We start from the raw sequence: 23307 nt of genomic DNA on the forward strand, positions 1-23307 counted from the left end.
TCCCTATACAACAGTAAAAGAATATCATTAAAAAGAAAGAAAAGAAGTTGGATGTATAGAGAAGAGAAACAATGCACCCAAATGTGCATGTTTAATGAGTGACCTCCATCATCCAGGATTTACTGTCCGGAGTCCATCCACGTGGTCTCTGCTGCCCCACTGGAATCCCCACTTAGCATCTCATGTTATGCATTAAATCCTATTTTATAACAAGCTATCTAAGTTATGACCAGAAGATTTTGATCCCTTAGACTGAATAAGATTAATGTATTCACCCCCATGTCTTGCGACCAGAAGATTTTGATCCCTTAGAACTGAATAAGATTAATGTATTCACCCCCATGTCTTGCCTAAGTTTCTAAAGCCACTGAAAAATAAAAGATAATCTAGTGAGTCTCATATTTCGTTGTTCAAATCCTACACAGATGAGTTTCCTCAAAAGTAAAGCATCGACAGCTAAATCATCATTGCCTGTCTTTCCATAATGTTCTTAGCTCTGATGACACCAAAAACTATAACATAAAAATAAATAAATCAACTTCATTTATACTGAATTGTCAAGGGAAAAAATATTGTTTAAGATGGATTTGTTCTAACTAGGAGAGAGAAACTTGAGTAGCAAAAGAAAAACAAATGATGGAAGGTCATGAACATTTTCTGCTTCATTTGAAAGCACTTCCCTCATTTGTACATCAGCCTGATTCATGTAGGAAGACTGAAGACACCATGTCATTTAAAAGAAATCCCCTCTGTCACATTTCAGAATCAGCTGCCTTGTCACCCCGAGAGGCAATACGGAACCTGATAACATTTCAACGCCGAAATGTCTCATGTTTCTGTGAGACATGGAAGTTTTCTTCACCACTGGATCTCTCGGATGCCATCTGTGCACTAGCTACTTTTTATCATTTTCACAAACTGTTCTGTGCCCCAGTCATTGCTGAACCTCTCCCAGTCTCTCCCACTTGACCTTTCAGGACCACAGATCATGAGAAAGCAACCGTCCTACACACCTAACCTCTTTGCAGAAAGGTCTTTTGTCTGTTTCTCTAACTGCAACTGAAACCTTTAAAGAACACTACTCATTATCTTAGTCCTACCTTCCTTTTTTGTTTTTATGGTTTGTTTTTTTAACACATATTTTCTGAAATACCTGCTCTGCGTTTGGCTCTGTGACAGGCACTGGAAGACCTTCAAGGGGCTTACAGCCAATCACGGATAACTACACAAGTAATTGATTAATCAATTACAATTTGTATGAAGAAAAAGAATGAGATGAAATCTCTAACAGATGTGGAGGAAGGGATAATAATCTGAGACTGGAAAAATGAATAGGGGTTAGAACCTTCTAGGCAAAATCAGTGGAATGTATGGAGAGTCTGAGGCCTTCTCACATGAGGAACAAAGAGCAGGTCTGTGAAGCAGCGTATACAACTTGACTACATGGGGATGTTGACATGGTTAAATTGTGCAGAGCATTATCAGCCATGTTATAAATTTTGAACTATGTCTAAAAAGCAATGGAGAAACACTGAAGCTCAGTATTCAGGAACATGTCATAATCAGAGAATGCATTAGAACAGGGAATGCAATTGGAGAATGCATTAGAATGTGTAGACTACTGAATGTAGATGACCAGTACGGAGGCTAGGTAGAGATCCAAGTGAAATATAATAATTTCTTGGATTAGAATGGTAAGAGAAGACATAGCAGCTGGGGGGAAAAAAAAGTAGAAGGTAATCTTTAGTTTTTATAAAATGATTCAAATCCATCTACATGCATTTCTAAGAGCAATGAGAAGGCACTCAAGGGTATGCAACAAGGGAAAGCCATGCTCATAACCATGTTTTGGAAATAAATATTTGTGCTACTGCAGAACAAGAAAGGAGAAGATCAATAATAAATATGACCTGTGACTTGCTTCTAACCAGTAAAATACAGCAGATGATAGGTTGTATGTTGTTGTGTGGACATGACGATTTTACATGAGATTGTAATGTTTGTCATGTCAGAGACTTTCTTGCTGGCTGAGAAGAAGCCAGCTGCCATGTTCCGAGTTGCCATCTGGAAACCCCACGCAGCAAGGAGTGGAGGGTGGGCACCCGACATAGGCAGCAAAGAACTTAAAACTCTCGAGGATCTGAATTTTCATGCTGCCGGCAACCATGAGACCTTGGATCTGGACTCTCGCCCAGTCAAGATTCGGATGAGACCTCAGCCCGGTCCTGGCTGGCCCTGTGATTGCAGCCTTGTGGGATGCTAGTGCAGAGGACTACAGACCTCTCGAATGGATCCTGACCCAGACGAACTACGAGATAGTGAAAGCATGGTGTTAAAAACGGTGATGCTTGTGGTAATACTGTCACATAGCAAACAATGACTACACTCAGTTTTAAATCTGCTGGTTGTTACAAAGTTTCCTCAATATCACGTATACATGGCACAAGGGCAGTTTGCATTATTGGCCTAGAACTTAGAGGAAAGGTCAAAAACAAGGTAATAATTTTGGAGGGTGAATTTAACAAATAATAAAAGAGAAGGAGGGGTCACAGAAACAAAGTATAAGGATATTGTCTGCAGTGAAGGCAGTGGAATAACGATTATTTGTTTTGAACAGACTAACTAGCTTAATTCTGAAAATTATCCTTAAATAAAAACAGTAGAGAAGACCCAAATTTATGTACATCGATGTTCAGAGACTTCAGAAGCAGCACGGTGACTTAGTCAGAGTGAATTTCGTAGCACAGAACAATGCCTCAGAGCCTGGCCCCAAATGACATTTATCGAAATACTGCATGTCGAGCAGAGTATTTTACTCTTTCATATAATTTTCCTTTTTAAATACCCTTTTAAAGACAAAAACTCTTAGATTCAGGGAAGTATTTTTCCTTCTCATAGTCACCAAGGAGTTAGGAGAAGATCCATGACTCAAACATAGTCTAGCTTCAAAGCCCAAGGCTTTACCTTTGAACATTTCAAGAAAGCATTCGGGCAGACACAAGAAAGCATGTTTATGTATTTCACACGGTCCAAAGCCTTACCTTGGATCCCACATATCCGAAACCAACATGCCACCCCGCCGCCCCGCCCCACAAACTAGACTTCTATAGTAAGAGAAGTTTTGCAGAATTAAAGAGCTACAAATATATCTAAAAAGTCAGGCAAAATCTTAGAATTAATCAGGAATATATTTTATGTTCAAAGCAAAGGTCACGTCTAATATGGTAGAATGCCCCTTCAAAACCCACCATGACTCCTGTCTCTGAGGCTGGAATAAGCGTTCTTCAAAACTGTCTTTATGCCATTGCTTATAGCACAGCAATAACTCACTCTAAGCTTGGCATGTTGAAATATCTTGTGATCTAATTGGTTTTACTTGATGGATATAATATAAATGCTCCCATCCAATATTGAAACAATCACACACCTTTAAATTGATCCACCTGTTTGCTCATTTTATTACGATATCAATGGCTTATGTATACCAGATTTCTTCAGCCTAGGAACGGAGAGACAAATGTTTTCCATTTTGCTGTAATCAATCTTTTAGCTATTAAGTAGAGCCCATGCAGTCCTGCTAACATGGCCTTTGCCCTACTCACATGGCTTTTGAGCAATCGATATACTACGTCCCTATTGCTCATGAGTTCCAAAGATGTTAAGAAACAGCTGTAAGTCCTCTGAGTTATGAGGACACATGATTTCTTCTTCATCCATTCAGCAAATATTTATTATTATGTGTCTGCCATGCAAATGGTCAGCAACCGAAGCTCCTGGTGGTATCTCCAGGCATCCTCAGGCCACCTGGGTAATCATGGTTTCTGCTATGCCAGTCTTTCCGCATCTGTGACAAGCCTCAAGGAGGCAGGCTACCCTCCCTGCCACAGTTAAGAGAGAACATTTACCGTATGTGTTCTTGCTCGGCAGATACCAAAACATGAACATGTGCTTTGCATAACTTGTTGCTCTCCAAAATATGACAAGCATTCCGACAGGGCACTCTAGGTACACAAGGAATCAGCATTAATTTATTTCAAATCCTTAGTGACAGATGTAAATCCATCAAACTCTCCTTTTAACCATTCTGATTATTCTGAAGACAATTCCTCAGTTTTATGCTAGTATGTGTTGAACACCTTTCTGATATTTGCCAGCGTCAAATTTATATAGCAAGGAATAAGCAGGTTTTAGGATAAAAGTCTTTGGTAGGCAACGGTGTCTGTACCAAAGTTAATTACTTATATATTTATAAATATCTTACATTATATATTTACTTAATATGAAGATATTTCATTATATTTATCCAATATTATATTTATCTAAAATTGATATATTTATAGCAAGTGATACTAGTAGTGAAATAAAATTTCCTTTCTAATGACAATTTATGTAAATAAAATTATAAAGTTTTCTCTAACGTGACATGTTTCATGTAGGTTAATGGCTTATATTTGATACTGGACGAATATCTGCAGGTGAATCACAAAGGCATAAAGGTGGGTTTAGTGCTCTAAGAAAATTAGCCAGGGTTTGCAACAAGGCCTGCTGACTCCAGAGAATAAACTCAACCACTAAGTCTTTCTATTTGCAAACACGGCTTTTATCTCTGTGAGTTTACTGTCTGCAAATGCAGCTGCTCAATAAATGTTAAATATATTTTGTGGTAATATCGGAGAAAGCAGAGAAATGGGGGTTGAAACAAAAAATAAGGAAGGAAGGAAGGAAGGAAGGAAGGAAGGAAGGAAGGAAGGGAAGAAGCGAGGAAGCGAGGGAGGGAGGGAGGAAGGAAGGAAGGAAGGAAGGATAATGGAGAGGCAAACCAGTATTTTTGTTTTCTTTGAAATGACTGTAGTTTTAATAAATTCCTGTTAGGAAAAAGGTAAAATATATTTGAGGCAAATTAGAGATCTCTTCAGGGTCCCACTGGTGTATGTTTACCACTGGCAGGACTAAGAGATGATGCTGGCGATAGGCTTGAAACACAAACTTGGCCTTGACATGCAAGTTCCCACTTAGCTGCCTTGAGCTAAGTACGCAGTGAACGGCTAACCAAAATAACGTATCTATTATCAATGTCACCTTCCAGAGCCAGGATAAAGAAGAGGGGAAATGAAAAGAGGACTCAACAGGTAAATGAATATAAAAATCAACATATTCACTGATTTATTCACATATCTAATAAATTTGGTAGACCTGGTTTCAGGCTTTTGGGGGTATTGAGAGAAGAAAGTAGACACAAAAGCAAATGTTGTACACAAGTCTACTTGCATAAAGCAGCCCAAACTGACCTATGCTTTTAAGAAGTGAGGATATTGGTTGCTCTAAGGGAATAGTGACAGGAAGAAGGCACAAGAATAAATTTTGCAGGGCTGGCACTAATCTGATTTTTTTTTTTATTTGGGTGCTGGTTACACAAGTCTTTTCAACATGTGAGCTTGTGCTCTCATAATATGTACATCTTACTGTTTGGGTATTACACGTCAATGCGTAATTTAAAAATAAGTACGTGGGGGGAGGCAAGGAAAAGAAAAAATGTAGAAAAGCCTGAACGGGAACATGAATTGCTGTCTGTGCTTATGAAAACTCTACCTTACCGATGCCCTTAGTGCTAAACCAGACAATGGAGACAATGTGGATTCACATCCCACAGTCTTCCTCCCCGTGCTGTCGGTCCCCCGAAAAGGCCCTCACTGTGCACTCGCCCAGTTTGTTAGACCTGTGAGACGTGAGAACAGCTCTTAAGATGGATACTGGCGCCTCTCCTTTCATTTAATTTTGACATTGTAACTTGTTACATATACATAAATATGTGGGAATTGTTTGATATTACTTCATTGTCACCTAATGGTATCAGCAGCCCTAATAATTACACAGGAATAGCAATACCAAAAAAAAAAAAAAATCCTGGGGTGATTATCATCATTCAGATGATTCTGTCAAGGTGAGAAAAAGCACAATAGAGACATGCTCAGGAATGAATGTTGCCCTTTGTTTTCAGCCTTGATCATCTAGTTTTTCTTTAATAGTAATTTTAAAAAGATCAAAGCACAGAAGACTGTAGGTTATCTGACATCCATTAATAGGATCTGTGAATATAAATGGATGGAAGAGTGACATTGCTTGCAGCACGAGGGGTCCTTTTTCATATTGCACTGAGAATAGTTCTTTTCTCATTTTTTCTTTCTCTCCCATTTCAAAGAGATGCATGATCCTTTCATAAGCCTGGTAGAAGGGGTATTCTACACCCCACTTTGGTCCTCACTTTCCCAGGAAATAAATGTAGCTCATTGCTTTCATGTGAGTAATAGTCAATGGCAGATAAAGAGATATGATATGACAATTTTATCATATCATGAAGATATACACTGCATTTTACTAATACCCATAGGCTATGCCTTGCCCTGAAGAGCCAAACTCTTTCACAAAAAAAAATATACGAGTGATTGCCTGGGTCCATACAAAGAGAAATCGCACAGTGTTTGAGTGGGCATAAATATTTATCATCTTTATATACTGTTTACATAGCTAGCAAGAAAGATGCTTTTATATCCACTTTCTAATAGACCGAATTTCTTTTGAATAATTCCTTTTCACCATCACTCCCAATATCAAATTTTTTGCTTTTAAGAAACACATTATGTCCCTCCCCTTTTTGTGTTGTCATGTATGGATAGATGGAAATATCATGAGAGCCAGAGATGAGAACTGTCCGAGACTCAGTTTATTTCTAGAACCAGAGACTGAGAAATCCAACAAGAAGTCTCACAATCTCTCGTTTTTTCTTCTCTACATTTCCTATTTCACCTCCTCTCCTTTTCGTGAAAAGTACAGCTTTTCTTTGTTTCTCTAATAGTTATCATGAAAAGACGATGTTTCTCTGATGTCAACCTAAGTTCACATATTTTTATGCTGAGCTCCTTAGAAAGATAATATTTCAAAAACCTCAGTCCTCATGGCAAACACCTGGGATTAAGACTAATCGAACAAAATCTGGTCAAAGGTCTATTTGTGTTCCAGAACAGAAGCAATCTTGTATACACAGGCTGATGGTTATCTATACTGTCAATGGGAAGATGGATAGTCACTAGAGAATAAACGCACTATGAGTTAGACACTCAGCAGGTATTCACTGCAGCCTTGAAAGAGGTAGATTCTCCAGAGATGGTTGTAGACTACGAAATACTCATTCCTGTGTTAATTCCTTTTTTCCGCTCAAACCTTGACAAAGCAGAGTAACATTAGAAATAGCAAGTTGGTGAACAGTGTTCACTATCAAGGCATAGAGACGAGAGGACCCATTTTTAACCAGAAGGGAAAAAAAAAAAAGTCCTCTTGAGTAGCATTTCTCAAAGGCACTGAGATCTGTTAACATTTTAAGATAGTTCTTACTTAGATCTTTGGAACCCATTCAAGTACTTCTGTTCATCTCGATATTGACTCTTTCTATTCTAAGGTTTCTTTCATTGTTTTGCTTAACAAGAGATATCTTTACAGTTATTTTATAGACTATTGATAGGGCTTTGTGGTCAGATTAACCCATTAAAATTTCTTACAAAACAATACAATCTTACCATATAACAGTCACACTCCTAGCTATTCACCAAACTGAAATAAAAACTTACTTCTAAACAAAAACCTATATACCGTGTTCACAACAGTTTTATTTATAATCGCACAAAACGGGGTGCAATCAAAATATCCTTCAATAGGTGAATGAATTAAAAAAAAACCCGTGGTAATCCATATGGTGGAATATTATTTAGTGGTTAAAAGGAGTGAACTACCAAGCCGGACAAAAACATGGACAAATTTTAAATGCATATAACTAAGTGAAAGGTCTATATATACTATATCATTCCATTTATATGGCATTTTAGAAAAGACAAAATTACTGAGTCAGTAAACAGATCAGTGGTTGCTGGGAGCTCAGGGAAAAAGGAAGATTAATAGAGAACACTCAAGGGACTTTTCTCAAAGGCAGTGAAACTATAATTTTGTAATGATGGACACATGGCACAATGTACTTGTCATTAGAAATTCACAGCACAATGAGTGATTCTTAATATGTGCAAATTTTGAAAAATTAGGATACTGTGGTTTTCTAGGATGGAATGCAAACTCTGACAAAATAATATAACTATATTACAAATGTAGTTTTTAAACTTACCAAAGGGGGTGGAGGTAACAGGAGCAGACATCAATGTGTGTGTATACATTTTTAAATACACACACACACACACACATATATATATACAATCATATATATAGACAAGTATACTCACATATATTTATTCTCCCTGTGTCAGCTGAGAGGGCCTAGGAGCAAAGACAACCCAGTAACAACAAGTACAGTTAACACTCAGATCTTGGTTTCTAACACCCCAATAAAAGGAACCAGAACTCCTTGAAGAAATGGCTAATTCTAGAATCAAGGCAATAAATATACAAGAAGAACATAGAGCATCATGCAATGCAGGAAAGTAATAAAGTGCTAACCGCCCCCCCCCAAAAAAAATAATAGACATGTCAAAGAGACACAGGAGGCAACTAAAAGATCTCCTAATGGTAATGCTGAAAAAGAAATTGAGCAAGAAAATAAAGTTGTCTTGAATCATAACCCGAGGTATGAAATAAATAATTCTGAGTACATGTTAATAAAATGAGAGGAAAGAAGGAAGGAAGGGAGGAAGGAAGGAAGGGAGGAAGGAAAGAAGGAAGGAAGGAAGGAAGGAAGGAAGGAAGGAAGGAAGGAAGGAAGGAAGGAAGTTAGTTAAATACATGAGTAATGTAGTTAATTATGCAGTGGATGAAGAGATTAACTCCACATTCTTCAAGTCCATGCTGCACATGGTATGTGCTACATAGTCTGGAAAGGGGAGGAATAGTAACTTTATGGTAGAAAAGCCTGGCAAACAATACCTCAGCCAGGTGATCAAGTTTAACACCAAGGCATAAATCCTATTAATAGTATGTACCTGATATAGTGAAATAAAAATGGCACTTTTACCTCTGGGGTCTTCCTCCCCAAACACATGACCTCAATCTCGTTATGAGAAAAAAGCATTAGACAAATCTAAAATGAGGGAAATTGTACAAAAATAGTTGACCGGCACTCATCACAACTGTAAAAAGGCTGTGTCAATATTGGTTCATTAATCTTAACCAGTGTCCACTACTAATAGAAGATGTTAGTAATAGTGGAGTATCAGTGTGAGGTGTATGATAACTCTCTGCAATTTTACAACTTTCCCATAAATGTAGAACTATGCTAAAAATAAAGCATGTGTTTAAAAAACGAGATTCCACACACTTGCACGTCCAATTTCACGAAAAAAAAATTTCATAGCTGGGGACAGATGTTAACTCTGCACGTAGGCGGGGATGCCACTCTCCACCCCGAGGCTGACACAGAGACACAGCAGTCAGAGGAGAAAGAACACTGGTACTTGATGCGATAACTCTCTGGTTTTGGATTCCCACTCTAGGACATCCCAATTAAGTAAATTTGGCCATGCAAACTGTACTAGTTTGCTACGGTTGCCATAACAAAATACCACCGGTTGGGTGGTTTATACAACAGAAACTTATTTTCTCACAGTTCTGGAGGCTGGAAGTCCAAGATCAAAGTGCTGGCAGGATTGATTTCTCCTCAGGCCTCCCTCCTTGACTGCAGATGGCCGTTCTCTTGCTGCTTCTTCATATAGTCCCTTTGTTCATATGTGTCCCTAGTGTCTCTCTGTGCATTCAAATTCCCTTATCTTGCAAGGGCACCAATCAGAGTGAATTAGGGACTGTCCATATGTCCTCATTTAACCTTAATTACAACTTTAAAAGCACTACCTTCAAATATCACCTCAGTCTGAAGTCCGGGGGTTAGAGCTTCAACATGTAAATTTGGGGGAACGCGATTCAACCCATAACAAAACTCTATTCTATTCACTTTTTTTACAGTAACAATGTGATAATACTTGACCTGCATATAACATATGATTCTCATGTAATATATAATATGAAGCAATAAAACTCGACACATAATGGACCCTTCTAAAAATTTATAGTGTTTTACATAGTACCTAGTGTATGGCAGAAGCTCAATAGTATCTGCCATGACTTTGTTCTCTATCAGATTAGCTAACCTGAGATTATATGTCCAGAATTCTCTTCCCTATACAGTCGGCCTTCTATATCTTTGGGCTTCACATCCCAGGATCACTGTAGGTTGAATTCACGAATGCAGAACACGTGATTACAGAGGGCCGACTAAGAAACTTGAGCATCCACAGATTTTGTTCTCCATGGGGGGTCCTAGATCCAATCTGCCACAAATACCAAGGGATGGCATATTGACCCAGTCAGGTTTGGCATGAGATTTTTTAAAGGCAGAAGTGGAGAAGGCAAATGAGAAGTCAGCATAGGGGATCAGGTACTGGGGCAGCTCATGCTGAATTCAACAGATTTCCAAGCTCATCATGTTGGTCCGGAGCAGAATCCAAGATCCCAGCTCCTTCAGCAACTGTAGGATCTGTACTTTAGATTCTCCAAGCCCTGGGTCAGCTGCATGTGCAGCCCTGTGACAAAGGCACCATCTTCTGCAGGTTATCTACCTCATGGAGAACTGAGATGGGAGAGCCAGACAGAGGCTACAATTTGTCCTCTTGGATTCTGGTGTATTCCTGATCTCTTCCACTTTACTTCCGGCTTTCCCTCCTATCACTCACGGCAGAGAAAACAGCTTTGCACAGATTTCTCTCTCCGCTCCTTAGCTGCTGATGCTCGAATCCCTGTAATAATTCCCTTATTCTCTAGACCATCAGTGGTTCTCCTTGTCTGATGGGGAGCTCTCATTTTTACTGACAATATAACCTTGAGGAAGCTATGTTATGGTTGTGTGCCTCAGTTTTCTCTTTTTAAAAATGAGAGGAATAAAATTTACTTCATAAGGTTTCTCTTAGGATTAAATGAATGTACATGGATAGTGTTTGGCATAAAGTTACCATTTGTTAAATATTAATTTCTATGTAGCAATAAAATAATTATTCATTATCCTAGCCTTAAGTGAAAAAACATTGCTTTGGATTTCAGAAGAAATACAGATAGACATTTCAACACCTATTTCAAAGAACTTTATTTGATGAATTCTCCCCTCCCCCACTGTATTTCTTGAACTCAAACCATTCTTGTGGTTTGCCAAGATTCATAATTGGCGGATAATGATGAAATCTGAAAAGTCTGACATGGTTATAAAGAAAAGAGTGTTTGGTGTCAGCATTCCTGACAAAATGAAAATGAATAAAATCATCTTCGACAGTGTCACAAACATGATTTTACTGACATTAAACTCTACAAGTACAGACACAAGGAATGAAGCCTTGTTCTCTTAGTATGGGAGATGTGTCTGAGACAACCCATATGTTCTCGTCTACAACCTCATAATGTAATTAGTTTTGTTTTTTTTTTAGTATATCTAATTCTATATCAAATATACACACACACATTTCATCTATTTTCTCCATAGGACGACATTCACATCTTTATCTGTTAGTTCTTTTAACAGCTTGCATATCTTTTCTATCATTTTTAACCTATTGATCTATGTGCTCATCTTTGCATATAGGTGTTTTGCCATGTAAATTTCATCATATTTTTCTCTATGTGAAGGTATTGGTAAGGAGAATAAGGAGAAAAAGGAGCACATATCTCATAAAACTGCGATTCCAAAACAACCAAAAAATAAGAGCACTTGGACCTAAAAATCAAATGGCATTTCTAAAGTCAAGTGAATCTAGGAAGTATAATGATTAAGTTCATAATGCACAAATATTAAAAATTTTCAAATAATAATACATACATAGACATTCTAGGAACCCCTACCAGTTCTGAGAGGCAAGGTTTTGAAAGGAGCGTGCCATACATCAAAAATATATTGACAAAGGTGTCTCACATTCATTTTCAGCCAAGACTTCAGAATTTCACAAATGCCTGTTTTAGACCTGCCCTGACATGTGGTTGTTTCATTTTTCTGACAGGTGAATGTGGGAAAAAGCTGAACTCTATGAGCTTTTACTCTCCAGCTTCTTCTAATTCATGATTTCCTGGGATGGCTATATAATAAAACAAAACAAAAAGTTCTAACACTGTGAGTGTCGACGCAAATTCACAGACGCAAATTCACACAAGTATAGCTTGAATAGTTTAAGGACGATTTGCTCTTTGCCTTTAGGATTAATAAACACATTGAATCCTAAAAGATCAATTCTCATCTGAGAGCAAAAAGGCAAGAAGAGAACAGGATCGTGAAGTTGTCTGGGTAGAATCCCTCCTTCGTTTCTCAATTTTCCATCTACAATACAAAGTTTTCTTGGGCGTTTTGATTTCCTTTATGATAAGGGCAGATTTACAGATATGAGAATAGTTTTCAGCATTTCAAATACCAGAAGATTATTTGAGCAGAAAGCAATAGGTGTCTTAGTTTCCTCAGAAGGGTTCAGGGTAGGCCTGGATGAAAGGTTGCGATGAAATGTTGGCCATAAGACATGTCTCTGAGTACAGGGAAGTGAGATGTAATAATCGGAGAAGTTAATCAATATATCCAGAAATACGAAGAGTTAAAATGTGAATGAGTAGAAGGCATATTTATGAAGAACTTAAAGAGATAACACTAGGATAACAAAATTTATAATCAAACTGATATTTAGTTAAACTGAGTTTAATTCTAATAAGCAAGCATAGCGATACAGTGGAGGAAAAATTAAAAAGAGAAAAAAAAAACAGAACTTCAGCATTAACTCCTGTTGTGAATTAACCTGGAAACCATTGTTTAATTGGTATATTGATGGATTGACCTGTTTTAAAGGCATAAGCTGAGATATATAATCAATGTTGCCTCTTCACTTGGATATTATTATATGTTAAGAGAATGCTTTAATTTTAATCCTCTGACTTCGATATCACTAATTCTTCCCTCCATTTGGTCAGCTCTATTTCCAATTCAAATTATGAGATACCCCATGAATGGAAAATACAGGTTTCTAATTTAAACAAAAGCAACAGGTTCTATTCCAAAAGGAGTGATTTTGTATACTTGTGGGGGTGGGGTCAGGGGCAGAGACTGTTAAATGTGTTTTCAATAGGTTCGAATAACTTATCGAAATATTTTTTTCTGTAATATTCTATTATATAGATTGAAATGATGCCAGTATTATAACTTGCAAAATCAAATGAGTTATTTCATCATGTTTTCTGTTGATTTATACCATTCTGGAGAATTTTTATTGGCTAGTGATCGAGAATTCATCTTCTAGAAAGAATTCAAATATTTCAGCTTCTGAATTGAAAGTCCTTAGCTCAAAGACCAAATCTACAAGAAAAGACCACTGAAAACACGTAATTTATTTATGTTGGTAATGATATCTCAAAGCAGGGATTAGTCTGAGGCTCCTGAGCCAGCCCTATAATGAATAGTTCTAGAATTTTAACTCTATTCAAGGTGGCTGAAAGCTGAACTTCTAAAAAATGTACATATACAATTTATAACAAATTTCCTAAGCTATCCTACCTGTGTTAGTATATTTTTATGGGGTGATATTTAGATCAAATAACCTTAAGATTAAAGAGGCCAGATTAAAGAGACCATGAGTTGACCAATGTAAGGTCTTTAAAATAGAATTTCATTAGGGACAATATGATTGATTAATTATATTATTATCAATTAACTGATTAATAAAATAGCATCTTATAATTTAAGGAATACTGAAGAGTAGGCATTAAAGCAAATTTTGAAAAAAGAAATTTCCTCAGAAAGCATTGAAATAAACCTTATTTATATTTCCATCCTTACACACCAAACTCGTTCTTAGTCACAATGTAGAAACAACATAATGCCTCTTGGAAGACCGATTCATTTTAGGTACATCTCACAGTTAACTATCAATAACTTTCCCATTTGAACACTCCAGTAATTTCTAAGCTATAGACTATTTAGAGAGACCTTTGACAACCACCGAAATACACAAATCAGAAACCACTGTTTCACTTTCATTATAAGATACAACAAAAGATTTGGCTATTCTACCAACTGTCTAAATATTCCTACTGGAGGGTTAGTTTTTTCATGCAGAACAGAAACTACACAATCTTCACCCCATTTTAGAGTTTTGGAACCACAGCTGTTACAGGAATTCATGTCAGGTAGAACAGCTGGATTTCTTTGGAGAATGTTTATTTCCATCCTTGTGATTTCCCTCCCATGTTTTCCTAAAGAATTTCAATTTTGTTCGTCACTGTGAATCAAATAACACACAGAAATATAATCAAACCCATCAAGATATATTTTTTTCCCTTTTCTCACTTTGAATCTCTCCTTTAAAATAAAGAAATGTTGCCAACTCCTTTTAAAATCTCGCTGAAAGACAGAAAGTAAGCCATGACCTCTAAATTATAAGAAGCATGTTAGATTCAAGATAGTTTGTCAGTATGAACATTCTTCGATCTTTTAAGGTTATGTGACATAAATTGTTTCTTTAATAATAAAAAAAAAGAATGTGAAAATGAATCTCCTTAATTATTACTTTGGGAATCTTCTTTATATAGGACTAAAATATGTAGCAGGCAGTGACAAGAATAACAAGCTCATCCATGTAAGCTATAGCCATCATAATTTTCAATTCACTCCTTAGAAAATACAGATTTCATTATTTAACTGCATGCTAAATTACCATGTGGCCTTGGATAGAACCAAAAATCTCTTTTTGTTAGACAAGTGTCTGTAAAGCTTTAGCAGTGTAAAATTTTGTAATGCTGCAAGATACTTCTAAAAAGATAATTTCTAAGATCATACAAAAAGTCTGAATTGCCAAAAGGGCATATAATATGAATTGATTTACAATATTGTGATTTATAAGAATTATATATATTTTTTGTCATGCAGATGACTGAAATATATTTCTCAGGTATATTTGGTGTTTATCCACAGTTCCTGACTCACAGCCCCCAACCTCCTTGGAATCCTAAGTGATTAAATCCCACCCCACCAAGGGCGGGGGCTGCATGCCAATAGGAACGAACCACTTGGTTAGAAAATTGGAACTTTCAGATCCATCCCCTGATTTCCAGGGAGGGGAGAGGAGCTGGAGGGTTGAATCAATTGCCAGTGGCTATTCATTTAATAGTTCATAACTATGTAATGAAACCTCCATAAAACCTCAAAAGGACAGGTTCTGAAAACTTCCAGGTTGTTGAACACTTAGAGATATGGGGGAGAGTGGCATGCCTGGAGAGGACGTGGAAGCTCTGTGCCCCTTCTCATGTCCCTTGCCCTATGCGTTTTTTTCCATCTGGCTGTTCCTAAATTATACCCTTTTATAATAGACCAATGATTTAGTAAGTACCATGTTTCTCTGAGTTCTAGGAGCCATTCAAGCAAATTAATCGACCCCAAGGAGAGAGCATCATGGGGTACCTCTGATTTATATCTTGTTGGGCAGAAGCACAGGTGACAACCTGGACTTGCGAATGGCCTCTGAAGTAGAGGCGGGATGGGTATGCAGTCTGGGAGGACTGCTGCAGCCTGTGGAATATGATGCTATCTCTGAGTACATAGCGTCACCATTGAGTTGAATCGTAAGACTTTGATGGTGACCAAGAATTGCTTGATGTTGTGTGGGAAGCTCCACCTCACACCACACACACACACACACACACACACACACACACACACACACACCACATGGAAGCTGGGTCCAGGAATTGAATTTATTACTGAATTATGACACATTAATACTTTAAAGACTAAAGTATGAAAAGCATTTCACTTTCTTAAATTCAGTGTTTATCCATTAAACTTGACTAGACCTATTTTGAATACAGATTGGAAGGTGCCAGAGGTCTATTTTATAGTAAGAAATGATTTAGATATAAAGAACCATAAAAGCAGAGAGTATAATATAGTTTCCTGCCTCTATGCCTGACTGTTTGCCTGCTGCCTGAACAGTTCATTCCAAAAGCCATTAGGTGTGTCTGGGCAAGGTAGGAATCAGTGTAAGGGCAGGAAGGTGGAGGGAAAAGTCGAAGACTAGGTGAACATTTGTGTGGGGGAGTTTGGGGATGAGCAGAAGGACAAACGGCAATCACTACCAGGTATGATGGACAATTCAAACAATAAATATCTTGAGGATAAAGAATCTCAAGTTTCTTCCTGTTAGAGAAAGGCAAAAATTTATAACTAACAATGTGGTGTTGCTTTAGATTTGGAGGTATAGCGGTGAACTCTATGCTGAGGCTAAGGAACTCTATGGCTGAGGTCTGTGAATTCAAGAGTAATGGTCTAGCCATATTCATTTCCTAATTTCAATGCTTGTAGTATGCTTGTGTAAAGAAACACTCAGGTGAGGCCTTACTGAGGCATCTCATGGTGACTGACAAGGCATCATGTCTGCAACTCCCTCTCAGATGGCTCAGGAAGATGGATTTGGACTACATTTCCAACATTTCTTTAAGATTAAATTTATTCCAAATTAAGAAAAGAAATAGAATGTATTGAATATAGGCCTTCCTCCAAAAGAGTGTTTAAAGATGTTTACCGTAAAAGAACATATTTACAAAGGAAAGTCATAAATGATAAGAGGAGTTGACAGAAAGAAAATAATTTTCAAGAGACTGAAATTATTTTCAAATTCTAACATTTTCCTTTTTGGCCAAGTTGCTGTTTAAGTAGAGGGAGTTCACTTGCATATGGTATACTGACTTCCAACACCACTTCAGTTACAAGCCTTTGGAAAGAAATGAGACATGCCTTTTAAAAATATTTTTTTTTCTAAGTCATCCCTTGACCTCTTTCTGATCTTTCCATTAATACTTTTTGGTGGAGTGTGCATTCTCCTTTCGCATCCCCCATCAGGAAATCGAGAGTCAATCCTAGTTATTCTCTGTAGTCTTTACTATATTAACAGCGCTTCAACCCCAGCCATTCTCCACACAGATCTTAATTAATTGTATTGTTATTTGAATTCCTATGTGATATATTGGCCTTATATTTTTAAAGTGCTTATATTCCTGTCTTGAAAATTGTGTAACATTTCACCCAAACTTCTCCTTGTCCAATTTAATTTGCAAAGTATACTGACCTCGAGAGCTCTTCCACCTGGGAAAAACATTAACTATTATAACTATGCTGCAGAATCATGGCACTCATATAAACAAAATTCCCTAGAGACATCATCAAAGGTTAGTAGAGCAGACTGGTTAACCCATGGGTAGAGTCAGATGTCTGGATTTAAAATCTATAGCTCCTCCACTTACTATCTGGATTTGGATTAGCTATTATCTGCCCTGTTTTTCTGATTTAAAATAATGAGGAGGGAAGTTAATAGCGGTACTAATGTTGCAGGATGGTTGTGGATATCAGAAGCATTTAACATAGCTTCTGGCATCCAGCAACTTTTTGTTACATATTGATCATCATTAGGGAGCCCTGGATCTAAAAGGAAACTAAGAAAATCTCCATTGTCATGTTTTACATAGCTGCACTCAACAATGCAATAATGCCCATCAGCGTAAGCACTGCAGTGGTCCCCCTTTATCTGTGGTATCACTTTTCATGGTTTCAGATACCCACAGAGTCAACTGCATTCTGAAAATATTATAGGGAAAGTTCCAGATATTTTGAAAGACAGACCACATTCACATATTTTTTATTACAATATATCGTTAGAATTATTCCATTTTATTATTAGTTATTGTTGTTATTGTTAACCTCTTACTGTACCACATTTATAAATTAAACTTTATCATAGTTATGTATGTTTAGGAAAACATATAGTGTATATAGGATTCAGTATTAGCCGCAGTTTGAGGCATCCATGGGGGTCTTGGAATGTACTCCTTGCAGATAAAGAGGGTCTATTCTACTTGGCTTTCTCATTCCTTTACTTCTACCTTCACTAGTATGTCCTTTTGAATAAAGTAGGGTTCATTTCAGTATGTACATTTGTGAAACATAGAGTTAAGGCTTGTTGAGTATTCCTATCATATAGGCAATTTACATCATGCAGGCAATTTATTGAACCATACTAGTAGAAATAACTCACAAATGGATAGTTATAAATAAACTTGTTGGGCACTGACTCTATGCTATGCCAAATGCTTTAAAAATAATCATTGGATATTTCCAAACATACTTTTTTAGATAGGGATTATTGTGCACATAATACAGATAAAGTGAGGCTTACATGGGTTATACCCTTTATGCAAGCCAAAGGCAAATTTGCAGCCAAATAATCTGAGATTCTATTTTAAACTCAAAAAAAATATTTTACCCAAATGCAGGTATAGACATAAAATCAGGGTTAAACACGCCTCACTTCAATATATGATAGCATTAAAAATATCTATTTAAAGTATGGATATTGATAAATATAGGCAAATTTTCACTGAAAAAAACAACTACAACTTCAACAATGCTTGTTTGGTATCCACAGTAAAAATCAGACAAGCTTGCATGTTGCTCTTTATGTAATATAGCTATAAAAAAGTGAGTTTACATCAAGTTCTGAAATTCACAGAATATAAAAGAGCTGCATTTCCAGCTTCCAAATAAGATATTTCTAAAATAATTTGGCTGCCATTTGGGCAAATATATATGTGTGTATTGTCTTGACAGCTTGTCAACTGGCAGACAGTTCTTGAACATCACATTCATTTAAATTTAATATTGGTAAATTTCTCAATTAGAATTTTATTTTTCACTTTCTGCACAATGAAATCCCTCAGTCCTTGCTGGCATTCCTCGGGGCGTACAGGTGCAGGTGCTGGCATTTCTGCAGCAGCAAAGGAAGAAAAATGAAAGAAGGAAGGAGGGGAGGGAAGAGACAGGCCTAGAGAGAACAGTGGTAATGGGGAGAGAAAGGAGATAGCAGCTGACCTTCATCCTGATATTCACCTTCATGAGAAACGAAGGGAATAATTCACACTTGACAATAAAATAATGCAGCCGCTTCTGCTTCCCTTAACCAGAGAGGCTGGAGTCAAATAGAAACCAGACACCCAGTACATAACATCAATATATAAGGAAAGGTCCAAAGGTAAGGTGGGAAATAGATTAACAGAAACAATTTTTTTAAAATCCATAGCGAGCAATTATCGAACTCTTATTTACTTTATGGCATACCTCAACCTCATATTTTATCATGAATTCTCACACAATGAAAGCAAGATGAAAATTGTTATCTTCGCATTGTAGCTAAGGAAAATAAACAATAATTTAACCTCCCCGAATTCACAGTCAACTGGATAATAAGGGATAGAACTAGGATTCAAAATTCTCTAACTTCCAAACCCACACTTTTGCCTGCAGCACAGTTCATGTAGTTTTTGAAAGAGATGTCACAGACAAAACATTAAAAAAAAATAACCATGTAAATGTTACTGTAGGTTATTTCTTTTAGTTTCCACTCTCGTCAAGAGAAAAAAAATTCATATATTGTATATTTACATTAACTTTGTATTAGGTAGCTAATAATAGCTTCAAAATCAGTTTCTTAGGTGAAACTGACCTTGAAGTCTGCAGAACTTTGGCGAAGGAAGGGAGGGTCTTTCTCAAAATATATATCAAGCACATGACTCATATACACAGAAATGGAAGCCTCTGACACATTTACAATAAATAGATATAGACTTGCCCGTTAAGATGTAGAAATCATAATAATAAGGCAAAAATAACAACTTCTCTGTTCATCATTTGTTAGCAATGAAAATAAAGTGTCTGTATTTATTATAGGTGCCAATCGTCCTCTAAGACCATATTACTCTAATCTAGATGAAAATCTGAATGAGGCAAGTTCTCTGCCCTCAATAAGTTGCTCAAACAAGAAGAAAAAAAGAAAAAGAGAGGAAAAAAAGAACAAGCAAGGATATTGAACTCTACAAATTTTATTTGGAATTCCAAATAAGGGTCAGGTTATCTTGTGCTTTGCTTTTCAAGATGTGGACCCTGGGCCAGCAGCATCAGTATTACCTTACAGCTTATTAGTTGGTTTGTGTTCGCATGTTAGAATCTAAAAGAAGGACTCACATGGAGATGTTTTTGCTTGTTTGTGGGTTTCTTTTTGAGGCATTGGTCGAGACAAAACTTCCTGCTAGAAAGCCATAGATGGTTCCCTAGAAATAGTGTCATTTCAGCCAGCTGTAGCAGAGTGATGTGATTTTGATAAGAAGGGAGTTGGGGAACAGAAGTAGAATTCCTTGCACAAGAGAGAGACAAAGTATACAAAGTCTTGGCAGGAGAAATACATGGGCAAGATATCAAGGCCTGAAATCAATTCTGATGGGCTGCTGCTTGGGCAGATCCACCAAAGGTTTATTGTAAGGAAGAAGAGATCAAATGCAGTTAGGCTATTTAGCTAATTCTGGCCTTCAATTTATATCTCTGCTTGTGTTTTTTATTTGTCTCCTTACGTTCGCCTGCTTTGAATTTATGTGATTTTGCCGCACATGTAAAGAAAATGCTAAATGATTTTGAAAACATTATTAGCTACATAATGCAATGTAAATGTAAATATACATAGCATGTATCCTTATAGGTTGCTTTAAATGCAATTTAAAACAAAGTAGGGTCCATATTACTACGTACACAACAATGACTTTTGCAATTTTATGCTTTGAATTTTGGAACCTGCCCACGAATTCTGTCAGATAAGGAAGAGCTCTAAAACCCCATCTCTTATAGTCTAAAGTCTGGGATCAGGGGTTTCCTGGATCAAGACCAGAGTTTGAGGAAAGGTAAGCAGATTCAAAAAAGAGGGCAAAAAGTAAAAAATCATGTTTTGAAATATATTCTTCTCTGTAAAACATAATGGACACTTCAATGGCTCAGAAAAAGTGAGTGTGGGCCATTGATAATCGTAGTGCTCCTAAAGAAAAAGTTATTTAAGGCGAGATGGTGACAGCACAAAAGTCTCTGGTGACTGTGATTTTTTAAACCACCAGCTCATTTCAATATCTGGCTGCCTACAGACCTAGATGGTTCTCTATTTCTCTATGCACTGCATCTGCATGTGAATATACACAAACAAATAATTAAACATCAAGCAAATATCAATAGGATTAGTCTGGCATGTTGGAACAAATCTTGATAAATCCGCCTCAGTAACAATACTCCAACTACAAGTCTATGAGAGGAATGCAAATTCAGCCTATTGAAGTACTGTGGTGTAAAGAGAGATATTTTAATAAATCTGCTTCGTCAGTTCCTATTACTGAGGGACTGAAGCTATTGAGCTGTAGAACTGAGGCCAAAAAAGGGGATTTGGAAATGCAAATTAGAGATAAGACGGTAATAAATGTCTTTTAGTCAGCAACACACTATCCCTGATGCCAGGAGCTATTTTAAAGATGACTCTTAATAGTTCTGTGAAACTGGAAGCATACATACCCAAAATGGACATCTCTGGCACGGTAGCATGATAGGGTCCATTAAGAAACTCCGGTGCATTGTCATTGATGTCTTGAACTTTAATAATAAATTCAGAAGGAGGCTCAAGAGGCTTGTTCGTCTCCCAGTCCACTGCCTGAGCTGTTAAGGTGTACTCAGCCTTTTCCTCTCGGTCAAGTCTTTTTATAGCATGGATATCTCCTGTTATATCATTTATTTGAAAGATTGTCCCAGCTCCATCACCTGATAAGATATACTTAATTTTTTTGCTTCCAGGATCCAGGTCTGTGTGCAGCTGAAATGAAAAGTGACATTGGTTAGTGATGGGAAAATTTGCAATGTTAATTTAATTACCTCCTGTTTGAGTACCAAGTTGGTTCTTTTTACATTAATTGTAACTTCATAATTTCTGTTAACAGTAACAGCTGTACAAAGAGTCTATGCAATTGTATGCATATCAATCAAAAAAAACCAATGAAATTCATACAGATAAGTTTGAACAGTTAAAAAATAACTCTGACCTATTTAGTATAAACTGACATACATTTAGAATGATAAAAAGATCAGGGAAAAATATAAAAATGTATAAATTCTTTTCAGTTTATTAATATATTTATTTAAAGTTATCATTAGCTACCTTTTATGAATCACTATTTGTGTGCCAAGAACTATGTGAATCATTTCTCATATAATTCTCTTCATTTTTACCAAAAGAAAATCAATAGTTGAGATATTTCATATAAAACATGTAAAAAAAGAAGTTTGACAAGGCACATAATAACCTCCCCAAGGTTCATATTTTGGAATCAAGCATTGGAGACTCAGAATTTATCTCAGATCTGCCTGTTCTATTTATGAAAACAAAAAACATTCTAATAATCTGATATGTATTAAAATCTTATGTTTGTCTAGGATTTTTTTTTCTTTGTTTCATATAATTCTTCTGGTCCAGGAAAATTATTCCCATTTTATAAAAAGAACACCGAGGCCAGAATATGAGGACATGTTTCTAGAAATGAGACCCCTTTGAAAAATAAAAACTTTGCAGCAAGAATCCAGATCCCTCTCAGGTCATGGCTACAAATATTTATGGAACACCGACTCTGCCTGAAATGGTTTGGTAGATACTAAGGGAAACAGTCCCTGGCTTTAAAATTTTCAGTTTACTCTCAAGAGGGAGACAGGAGTGTTCTGATACATGGTGCTTCTTTTTATACTACGTTGACTCCTCTTTAAAAAAAAAAAAACAAGAATACATTTTTAGTTTGCATTTTTAAAAGAAAAATTCATTGAATTATAGTTGCAAAATACGGCTTACATGCACATGTTTTCAGTTTAATTCAGTTATTTAAATGCCAATATAGTTCCACTTATCGCACCATGAGATTTCAAATACTCGTTTCTTAAAAAAAAAAAAAAAAACAATCTCCTAAAAACTCAAAAGACATTGTATTCTCTTGGGATCACTTTTATTCAGAATAGGTTCTATCGTTCTCTTTGCCAATTCAAATTGTATTTAGCGCTTCAATAAATGAAAAGAAAAGATTATAAAAAAGACATAAAATAGCAACAAAGAATTCAAATGCATCAAGATCTCCAACTTTACTTTTGAATATTTTAAAAAGTTAAAGCATAAGATTACATCAAATATTTATTGAATCTCCAAATGTATCCCTTTCATTTATTGTATTAAATTTATTAACAAGAGCAAATATTGAAATGCCACTTTATCTTAATGAATGTGGGATTATAATTCATTAATGTGATATTAATCCTAATTTATGACCATTTTAATTTATGTGCATTTTAATATTTCCATTAGCATTTTTATTAAAAAAAGAATATTTGAATAATATATCATTCATGGAAGTTTCCATTCAAAC

At 36.4% G+C, this 23307-nt stretch overlaps 1 protein-coding gene across 1 annotated transcript in view; it reads right to left on the minus strand.

The window, feature by feature from the left end:
- The window catches only part of CDH8 (cadherin 8), a 300666-nt gene that overhangs the window by 186634 nt on the left and 90725 nt on the right, over positions 1-23307 (minus strand). The window contains 1 exon segment of the mRNA XM_015587681.2: positions 21425-21719. Coding sequence (XP_015443167.2) covers positions 21425-21719 — 295 coding nt within the window.

Source organism: Pteropus alecto, unplaced genomic scaffold (genome assembly GCF_000325575.1).
Source record: "Pteropus alecto unplaced genomic scaffold, ASM32557v1 scaffold42, whole genome shotgun sequence".
NCBI lineage: Eukaryota > Metazoa > Chordata > Mammalia > Chiroptera > Pteropodidae > Pteropus > Pteropus alecto.